The following is an 11,470-nucleotide window of genomic DNA, read 5'->3' on the forward strand; positions in this document are numbered from 1 at the left end:
ATGGGGACTTTGATTTGGTCTGAGAGTGGAGCCTTTTGCACGCTCCTGCTCCTCTTGCTCTGCTGTGTTGGAGGGAAATGTGAGATTCAGCCGCCAAAACCTTCTGAGTCAAACAACCTCATCACGGTCAAACCTTTCCAAGATGGACTGAATGAAGCGCAGGCCTTTCCTGAGGAGAGGCAGGACAGCCTTCCTATAATTACTATGGATTACCCTCGGATACAGGTCCCCTTTGAGTTTACTTTGTGGATACTGCTGGCCTCTTTTGCCAAAATTGGTATGTTTGGGTGAACCACGTGAAAGAAATGTGTCCATGTGGTCTCTTTGTATTTGTGTTTATGTCATTTGCAACCTAAATAATGCAAGCAACATATCCTTAATTTGTAAATGGAGTCTAATCTCATGGTTGTCTTCTCTTCAGGTTTCCACATTTACCATAAAATCACCATCTGGATCCCAGAGTCCTGCCTGCTCATTGGCATCGGCCTCATAGTTGGCGCCATCATGCACTCAGTTAAAGAGGAGCCTCCTGCTGTCCTCGACTCCAATGTCTTCTTCCTCTACATGCTCCCACCCATCGTCCTGGAAAACGGCTATTTCATGCCCACCAGGCCGTTCTTTGAAAACATCGGCACGGTGATGTGGTACAGCGTGGTGGGAACTCTGTGGAACAGCATCGGCATCGGGATTTCCCTCTTTGCCATCTGCCAGTTTGAGGTGTTTGGGCTTCAAGATATCAACCTACAGGTGAGCAGCAAATATGCGGGAAGCAAGTCAAAACTGTGACAGAGGAGCAGGATAGTAAAGGTCAAAGGTCACGTGCTTCTGTATGTAATTTGTGTGTTCATGTGATTTTGATATTTAAAAGTTTAGCTCTTATTTTTTTAATTTGAATCAGTGAAAAACATTGAAGCATCACAGACAGAAAACTTTAAATCTTTTAAAGTGAATTCAGACCCCAAGATGTTTTGTTCCCCTTTAGGATAATCCATTTTAAGAACTGCACCAATCTACTGCAGGGTGCAATCTTTTTGCCTTGTCATCCTTTAAAACAAAGCAATATAACCTCCTTTCAGGCCTGAACACATAAAATGGTCCAAAGATTAGAGGAAAATCTAAACTTTGGTCTCTAGCATTTCCAAAAACTATAATGTATTGTAACTATAATGTTTCATTCATAGCCCTTGAAACAGTGATTGAGAAAAAAATCTAATTATTTGTCATTTGATACGATCCAAAGCTCTCAGCTCAATTAACACTGATAATTAAAAAGTTCTTTAAAAGCTAAAAAAAAAGGAGGAAATTTAAACCTCTTCAATTTCACAAATGAGCAAGCTCCAGAACAACAAATAATTGCATCTTGTGTTGAGACTGTTTTCTGAAATAATGGAGACCTTTCATCACCTAATCATCTAACAAAGGAAGGATGATTCACTGCTGTGTATAAACATCTCTCTTTGTCTTCTTTTCATTTCATTTATCCCTCGCTTCTTTGCAGGAGAACTTGCTGTTTGCGTCCATCATCTCAGCTGTAGACCCAGTGGCTGCGCTGAATGTGTTTGAGGACATCGGGGTGAATGAGCAGATATATATCGTCATATTTGGGGAGGGACTCTTCAATGATGCTGTCACTGTGGTGAGTACTGAGGTTGTGTGTGTGTGTGTGTGTGTGTGTGTGTGTGTGTTTGTGTGTGTGTGTGTGTGTGTGTGTGTTTGTGCATAAAACTTAATCCATGTGCACAAAATATCTTGTTGGGCCAGCTTGACATCAAATACCAAAACTGGGAGATACTGTAGGCGGATTCAGTCTCACTCTTTTGACATACTAAGCTTGGTAATTTTGTTATTATAACATCATGATGCAGCTTTAATTTCACCTTTTCCTGGTTTTAAAGTCTCCTTACAGCAGCGTAACTGTGTGTATGTGACTGCTCTTGCCAATCAAAATCTGTAATGAATGCCTTTAGGTCATTTTATTCCCATTATTATTGATACCAACTGTTCATCACCCACTTATGGTTGGATCTCTCTTTTTTTAACAAATCTCTTTCCACTTCAGTGAGTTTTTAGATTAAAGAAATCTGTCTTAAAACAACAGTCAATGTGCCTAAAATGAATTGCTATAATCATTCCTCCTGTATTTAATAGTTGATCTGAAGCTAATATGAAGCTTCGGCTGTCCAGTCAAGTAGATATCTTTTAAAGTTACAGTCTTTTTTTAGTGCTAATGTTCCTCTTTTTGTTTCTATACTTCCATCACAGCTCAACAGGGAAACACAAAGAGGGAATCTGATGCTAAAAAGACTGTAAATGTGTCAGATATCCACTTTATATAACTAACTCAGACTGCTGAAGCCTCATATAAACTTCACATCTACTTTTAAATCACTGCATGGACAGACTTACACTGAAAATACATTTAAAGGACATCTATTAATAGTCATAGTTTATGTAGTAGTAAAGGGTAAACATTTCCCTGTTAGGTTTTGGTGGTGATTAAAATCCAACATGACATCAGTAAATGACACATTTCCATATCTAACATTTTGGCAAAGCGGTTGAACTCCTGTACATTTCTGAAAGAGAAAACAAATATGCAAACAGCAGTATCTGTGTGGCCCATCTCTTACTCCTCAGTCTAGTTTGACCTGTTCCCCACTAATGAATGGATATGTCACTTCAAGCCTGCCTTTGCTTTGGCGGTGTTTAACCTGAGAAGCAAGTTTGACTCGACACTAACTAAGCAGCACTTAAGCCGGCCTTAAATGTGTCAGTTTTGCCAGAAAAGTGACTCAAACCATGTTGACAGACAGACAGGCTAAATAAATAGATCCATGTGTGAACACTATCTGTATTGTATGCACTCCCTTTCCTGACCTTTTATTATCTTTGTCCTCATGTCTTCACAGGCTCTGTACAGTATTTTTTCCTTCGTGACAGACATGTCACTGGTTGAATCCACTGATGTCTTCCTGGGAGTGGCCAGGTTCGTGGTGGTGGGGGTTGGAGGAGTCTTCTTCGGCGTCCTGTTTGGTTTTGTGGCAGCGTTCACCACACGTTTCACCCACAACGCCCGTCAGATTGAGCCCCTCTTTATCTTCATGTACAGCTACCTGGCGTACTTGGTGGCCGAGCTGTTCTCCATCTCCAGTGTTTTGGCGTGAGTGGAAACACTGGAAAGTTTATTAACATGCATCAATTTATACTGAATTGAAAAAGTTAGATGTTAGAAAAATGAAAAGAGAGAAGTTGCAGGTTTAAATACTAAATTCAAGAGGCAGCTACAGACATGAAGTGAATGAAAACTGGGTTACAGATGCCAGAAATCGGTTTAATTTGGAAGAACCCAACATAAGTTCACAAAATGTGTCCAGAATTTGCATCCAGAGGATTCGCATGACCTTTTTCTTTTACCAAGAAAATCAGATAATCATGTCCTGCAGGTTTACAGCTGCCTTGACTGATTCCACAAGCAACAATATACAGCAAAGCACAACACAGAACATATAGCTCCAAATTCCAACTAAACATTTGTCCAATTCCTTGCATTAGTGTGACTTGTATGTACAAATCCTCCCTGTAGTCCTGTAGCCCCCCTCCCTCTCCCCTCGGGGCTGATGCCTGATAAAGTGCTCGCCCAACATTCCCAGCATAAATAGGACTAAAGGTGAAGAGTGTGACTGAAGCAAGAAGTTCTGTTGTTTTGTTTCTATAAGTCACGCTGCAGAAAAGGATAAAAGGAAAGACATTTAGATAACAATTAAGAAACATATTCTCTATAACATGATCTGTAGATCTAGATAAAAAGACCTCAGCTTATGTCAGATTTTTAAATGCAGCATCACTAATAGATAGTTATACATCTTTTGGGCCAATTAGTTCTCATTTGAATGTTGGAACAGTGATGAGATGAAGCGTTTCTTCAGGTTTTGGTTAAAATCAGCAGACCAGTATCGTCTGAAACAGGTATCACATGAAGATTTGACACAGATTTTATCAAAAAGCAATGGCGCCACCTACTGTATGGTCAAAAAAGTGCATTTAAAAAAATACCACACATACAGAAATGCCTAATTTTTCACTTTATAGGTATTCAGGCATTTACTGTAAACCATTATAAATAACTATATAAATAAATAAATAGAGAAACCCTAATTTATTCAACATTACATCTTCATTCAACCATTTCATCCACTTTCTTTATACAAGGAAAGCCTTGAAAAGTACATATGTTGCCTGAAAATGTTTTTCCATTGTTACATTTATGGATAAAGTCGAATCTAATTAGAGGAACCTGAGAAACTGTCCAGGAATAACAGATAGAAAGTGGTTGATGATCAGAGTCACTGAGCTTTAACTGGCACAGGAAGTGGCAAATCATACTTATGGCCTATCATGACTGTGTCCTTACAGGGTTTCATTTTATTGATTGATTAATAAAAGGCTCAATCAATCACAAAAGGCTTAATTTCCACCCTCCCTCCTTCCAGCATTATCACATGTGCCATCACCATGAAGTTCTACGTGGAGGAGAATGTATCTCAGAGATCCTGCACCACCATTCGCCATGTCATCAAGATGCTGGCCACCATCTCCGAAACTCTCATCTTCTTCTTCCTGGGCGTCGTCACCATAACGAGTGATCACGAGTGGAACTGGGCCTACATCATGTTTACGCTGCTGTTCGCCTTCTTCTGGAGAGTCATCGGTGAGAGATTTACTTCCTCAGATTGGGAGCAAAGAACTTCGGCCATTAAAGGAAATTTTACTCAAGAAAAAAGTACAGAAGTAGACATATTATCAGCTAAATATAGCTACAGTATCAATAGGAAAACTAGTCTTTATGCAAAATGACCTGAATCAGAGAGTTTTTCAACCAGTGATGAAAAAAAGGAGGAAAAAGTGCACTGGAGAACTAAATATTTGATATAATTTGATTTGCCATATAGGATAAAGTTTTATTTTTAAGCATTTTTAAGCTGATTTGTCATTAGATAAAAGTACCAATGACATACCATTCAAATCAAATCTATTTATTGGCAGCACATTGACGTATAACTACAGTAACACCACTGCTAATGTGTTAACAGTGCATGACCGCAAACTCAAAAACATAAAGTAAGTTACTGTAAATGATATACAATGGCATTCACTATTGCCCATAATGCTGTACAAATTACACTAAGTTACTGTAATGATTTTTTATGGCAGATTTATTAGCCATTTTGTGGTATTTAACTGTGAAAGATGAGGCAAAGGCTAACATTGTATATACACATTATATGAGTTATTTTAACTGAGTAATCTAATATACTGTTGGGTAGATAATCTAAGATAACGCACTTTGTCTTTTTAAATGTATGTTATGTTTTACCTTGGCTCAAACGTAAAGCCCTAACCCTAACCCAAAGTTCCTGTTTCCTTCTAGAAGTAGTGGACTAAAAGTATAACACTCCAGTAAAGTACAAATAACCCAACATTGTACATGTTTTAATTAATCTCAAAAGTAACTAAAAGGTCCTATTTCCTTCTGAAAGTAGTGGACTAAAAGTATAAGTACCCAAAGTACCTTGAAATTGCACTTCCAACACTGCTATTGAGACTGTGATTCATCAGATCTCTTCACTTCTTCCCTGCAGGTATTCTGGTGTTGACTCAGATCATTAACCCCTTCCGTACCATCCAGTTCAATTTCAAGGACCAGTTCGGTCTGTCCTACGGAGGCCTGCGAGGAGCAATCTGCTTTGCCCTGGTCTTCACCTTGCCAGGTCACATAAACAGAAAGAATCTGTTTGTCACTGCATCGATCGCTATCATTATATTCACTGTTGTCGTACAGGTGAGACACAACTTCACCTTTCATACTTCATATTATTGTTTGAAATAACAGTAATGTGTGTTTTTACCTTGTCCAAAATCTACAATATATTTTCAAAAACATGTTCAAAGCATTCTGGGGTTTTCAGCTGATAATGTAGAAAGAAAAAAGTGTCTCAAGGGTGTTTAGGACATAACTAGAATAGGCCCCATCTTCCCCAAATCCCAAAGTAGCCACGAGAAAAATTAGGAAGTAAAAAAGGAATGTTTATTTACACAAATGTATAATTGAACCTATAGATATAAATAAAGTATAAGACTGAGTTATTAATCTTCAGGGTGGACTAAGGCCAAAATAACAAATAAAACAAGCCTATCTAGAAAGTAAGAAAAATGCCCTAAGAAAACAGATGACAAAAACTTCCCTCCCTAACTAATTAAACAAGAGAAAACAATATTAACAAAACTGGCAGTCCTCCCTCACTACTGAAAAGAAAATATCAAAACTATATCTACTCTCAACACAAGACAGAACAGAAGTGTAGCTCGTTGGGAGAAGAGGAGGAGGACGGGGAAATGCCTGCTGCCACCAGACGGCCGCCATCTTGGCTCTTTTAAATCAGTTACCTCCCGGCTGCAGCCAATTACAGGCCAGGGCACGAACCCCAATCGTCACCACGTCATAGCACACACCTATCTGCATACTAAAAACAAATTAAAACAAAAACACACAGGGCACACACACAGCAGACCGAAACAAATGCCCACAGTCATAACAAAGGGATTTAATTTCATTCATAAAAGAGTTATTGAAGCCTAACAGGTACCTGAACCCCAGTATGCAAGTCTAGCTTCTTTTATTGTAGTTTAATATATTGAAAGTTAAATTAAAATGTGTATTTGGGCAAAAAATAAGATTTTATGCACAAAACAACACATTAGGAAATCCCAATAACACACCATAGCAGATTAGGCTGATAATACAGTTTAATATAGGCACTAATGATTGGTTTCAAATAAATAATGATATAATAAGTTGAAATTACATATTCATTATTATCTATATATGCACAGTAATAGTTGTTAAATGTGATTTTTGGGGGATTTCCATTATTGCTTTCTTTTTAGGGTATCAGCATCCGTCCCATCGTAGAATATATCAACATCAGGAGGACCAACAAAGACCTGAACAACATCAATGTAGAGGTTCACAATAGGGTAAGTATTAGCTGTAATGTATTGTCTTTTTAACCTTTATGTATTTAACAGTTTTAGCAGCATGTGTTCTTCTCTTGACTCTCGTTGGTAAATCGCTGTGCTTCTGTGTTTTGGCCAGGTGATGGAGCACATTGTTAGTGGTATTGAGGACTTGTGTGGCCAATGGAGCCACTACTACTGGAAAGACAAGTAGGATATATCTATTTATCACTGTGTAATATTTAAGATTGAAGTAGAATATGTTTATTTAGGATATTCTCTATTCCTTTTTTCTGTGTGTCAGGTTTAAAAAGTTCAACGATCGTATTTTGAGGCGAATCTTGCTTCGAGACAACAGGGCAGAGTCCAGTATTGTGTCTCTGTATAAGAAACTGGAGCTGCAGACCGCCATCGAGCTACTGGACACGCCTTTGGGAGACCTGAGTGCAGCGCCATCTATCGTCTCTCTGCAGTAAGTTATTGTACATTTACTGTAAAATGGGAAAAATCTTTATTAATGAGGCTTTTTCCTCCATCGAGTCTTCAGATTTCAGTTTTTTTGATCCAGAAACACTCCAACTCCTTTTATTATTGCACTATTATTATATTATAGTATTATTATAGGGATCTAGAGCCATGCCAGTTCAATATCTCAACAATTAGTGGATTGATTTCCGTAATAATTTGTAGAGACATTCATGATGCCCAGAGGATGAACTCTACTAACTTTAATGATTGCTTGACTTTCCCTCTACCACCACTATGAGGCTTACATTTGTGGCTTTTAATGCAACATCTCAACTGTTACTGAATGTTTTTCCATTAAATTTGGCCTTCATGTTCCTCTCAGGATGAATTGTGGGCCAAGTACAACCTATTAGAGTCGCTAGCATGGCTGTTGTTACACCATAACAGCTTATTAGTGGTCTGCAAACAGTAGCAAATGATTTGAATGACACTGATAAAGTTAATAACCAGCTCTGAAACTCTATCTCCTCACTGACTGTCAGCGCAAGTGCATCAGCTTAATGGATGAAATAAAATCTAATTTGGCTTCAGCTGATGATGCCGTTTCCCATCGGGGTGGAAATCTCGCCCATCCTAATTGCAACCCTTCTTAATGTCAGTGCTAATAACAAAACATTAGATTTCATTAACGTCCCCTCATTCACCGTTCACTGCTCTCACTTCCTATCAGCGACGAGAGGAAGGCATCATCTCGACCAAAGAAGAAGTTCATGGCTGCCGACGTGAGGAAAATGCATGACATCCTGTCAAAGAACATGTACAAGATCAGACAGAAGGTAAACAAATCAATAGTGCAGCTGTACAGTGTCACTGTGTCATTGCTTGTGTCCAATAAAACAGGAAGTTTAAAGTTTATCTGCAACAGAAGCAAGAAACATCAGTTGCAGGTTTAATAAGTTGTTGGAGTATTTCTGCAGCTTATGCATGCTGTTTGAATAAGTGAATTACAGCTGAAATTCGTTTTATAAAATGATATTCTCATTAATTCTGTTAAATTGCAGTTGTAGTTGTATTCAATCATTGTTCCTGGACTTTTCTGAACCTTAAAATGCATCAATTTATATTCAGTTTTTCCATAAAGTTTGAGGACTCGGAGACAACAGATTGAAAAGTGACACATTTGCAGTTGGCTGAGACATCTTCACCTTTAGTCCTTTACAAAAAACACTGGCTGCTAAACTTCTCATGATACAATAATACTCCTGAAATTACTTGTAGCCTCTAACATAAACAAGACAAAGCAGGATCACCAAAAACTGGCAGTCTATCCCCTGAAATATGGACACTATGTCTGAGAGCTTTCTGCTGCTAGCTTGGCGGCTAACTCAGCTGCTAGCTCGGCGGCTAGATCGCCGGCTAACTCGTTGGCTAGCTCGGCGGCTAACTCAGCTAACTGGTTAACTGTAGACTGTAGTAGTTAGTGTGCGCTGAATGTATTTATACCTCTACAGCAGCAGGGGCGGGTTTATGCTAATCACTAAATCCTGAACACAGAAATCTTGAAACACAGTTTGTGAAGCCTAGCTCCACAATTCAAATCTAAATGGGTGAACGGCTTTTTACACCTTTTTTAGAAATACATTTATGACCTATTTAATGTGTTTAGAAGAAAATGTGTCACTTTACACGGCCTTTAAAACAAATTATGATAACACAAAAGTTTGTCAATTTAAATGTTACCTTGCACCATAAAGTTTCCTGTGCATCAACTCTATGTTCTTCACACTCATCACTTCTTCCCAAATGTCTCTCCTGGTTGTTCAGACGATGGCTTACACCAACAGACACAATCTACCAGACAACAACCCGGCCCGGGAGATCCTGATCCGCAGACATGCAAGCATCAGACGCAGCATCCGTGCCGGAAGTGTCCGTGATGTGTGTTTCCATTTTAAAAAAGAACTTTTAATAATAAATAACTTCCTACTTTATACCTGCCTGACTCTTATTCTACTTCTTCTTCTTACAGCCTGCAGTAAACATCCCCAAATCACAGAAGTACTACTCCCTGCAGCCTGGTGCAGATCTGGAGTCTGGTTTCCACCTCAGAAGAAGAAGTCATGGTGAGTTCACACTAACAAAAGCATCTTTGTTGTTTGAGTCACCTGGTGCTTAAATATCTGTGTTGTGTCAGTTGGTGGTGGTGAGTTATTCCACCTCACAGAGCACCTCCAGGCTTCTGGTGTGTCGCCCCGCTCCTCAACCCGCTCTCAAGTGTCTATGAGGAAGCTGAACATCATCAGGGAGGCTGGGAGTGCAGGGGAGCAACCAGCTGCTACTGGGACGGATGTTGTGGATGAGAGGGGCCCTGGAAGCCTCAGAGGCAGGAAAGCACCACTTCCTGCACCGAGGAGGCACAGCTCGAATCGAGAAGTAGGGGAAGAGCTAGTCGACTCAGAAGGAGACGGAGAAGGAGAAGGAGAGGAAACTGTGCGGCCTCCTCAGCTACCACCACCTCGAGGATGGGTGCAAGACAACCAGGATCTCAGGGGAAATGGGGCAGGAGACCCATTAATTAGACACTCATCTCAGGGGCCTCGAAGTTCAGGGAGATTATGACAAACGGCACATGAATGGAGTGAGAGCTGCTCTGGATCTTATTAGTTGAAATAAACCCCAAAAACATGTCAAACAAGCTTTAACTGAAAATCAGGAAAAATATGTGAAAGATATGAAATAGAATATAAATCACACCAAAGACTGATGATTTTATACGACTACTTATATGTTTGTCTTCATTAAGTCACAACGATTCATGATATTAATGTATTGGGTTTTCTAACTGCTGTTATTTTTTAAGATAAATTATATCTATTTGAGATTTAACTCAACCAGTTGTATTATTTATGTCTTCTGAAATCTGTGAAATATGTGTTTTGTATAATAAAATCTGAAAAGCAATAACCTACAGTACACTTCCTGCCATGTTCTCCGTTAGTACATTCATACGTGCACATGGAAACACTATTTTACTTATCCGTCTTTGTTTGTTGTTGCACCTAAAAAAAAAAAGAGCATATATTGTTTATTAAGTTGTTTGTGGTGTGAATGTAATGAGAGAAACGTTGCCAAAGTACTGTATTGAAATAAACTTCTACTCTCTTGTATTGTCTTCACCTAATGATCTCATCAGAAGTTCAACATTAGCTCCCCTGAAGCTAATGACTCCGGAGATGTGTATGAAAAATATCCTGATAAACCTACAATTATAATCTAGCTCTGTGTCCAGCTCCATCATTTATGACCAAGCTATTTATTACAGTACCATCATGCCTGATAATGGTGCTTTGTATGCCCCCCCACCCCTCCACTAAAATACTATCCAATGCAACAGATGGTGCCAATGGTGGGAATGGCAGCGTTCGTGTTGGTTAAAATTAGCAGCAAGTTATAAGAACGGAGCCGAAGCCAAAAAAAACTGAGTGAAGCTGCTCATGCAAAGTTTTCTTTTTCTAAGGATGAAAAACGCAGTCGTAGCACGCACACAGATCATTGGGTTGTTGTTTTTTTTTACTGGTGGATGCTGACTTGTAGAACATTTTATTATACTACTGATAATAAACTTGATTCATACTCTTGCTGCACACCAAGTAAAAAGTGGGGTCAGCGTCCTCTGCTTTCTCTCTGGATTTGGGTTTAGCTTTAGCAGCTAAGAGGAACAACATCAACCACATCACTGTATGAAATGTGTTAATATCTAGCACTACTTTTTTGCAATTTATAAAAGAGAGCTTTTCTGCCAAGTAAACGAGAAAAAAATATGATATTAGTCTTATATTCAGGAAAATAAAAGGGATTATTTTGCTTTCTTGTTAGTACACCACACAAAAATAAGTTTAACCCTCCTTTTGTCCTCAAGTCAAGGAAGGAAGGGAGGAGGAAGGAGGAAGGGAAGGAGGGAGGAAAGGAGGAAGAAGGACGGAAAGGA

The 11,470-nt window shown here is 39.0% G+C and overlaps 1 protein-coding gene across 1 annotated transcript; it reads left to right on the top strand.

Annotated features, from left to right (window-relative positions):
- Positions 1 to 10,101, top strand: LOC128354007 (sodium/hydrogen exchanger 2-like). Its single transcript, XM_053314256.1, has 13 exons — positions 1 to 277; positions 422 to 747; positions 1,499 to 1,636; positions 2,910 to 3,160; positions 4,491 to 4,708; positions 5,640 to 5,839; positions 6,946 to 7,035; positions 7,154 to 7,224; positions 7,319 to 7,486; positions 8,213 to 8,318; positions 9,307 to 9,420; positions 9,512 to 9,605; positions 9,677 to 10,101. The coding sequence occupies exons 1-13, from the start codon at positions 1 to 3 to the stop codon at positions 10,099 to 10,101; spliced, it is 2,478 nt and encodes an 825-aa protein (XP_053170231.1).
- The last annotated feature ends 1,369 nt before the right edge of the window (positions 10,102 to 11,470 follow it).

The sequence above is a fragment of the Scomber japonicus genome, chromosome 24, assembly GCF_027409825.1.
Source record: "Scomber japonicus isolate fScoJap1 chromosome 24, fScoJap1.pri, whole genome shotgun sequence".
NCBI classification, from domain to species: Eukaryota; Metazoa; Chordata; class Actinopteri; order Scombriformes; family Scombridae; genus Scomber; species Scomber japonicus.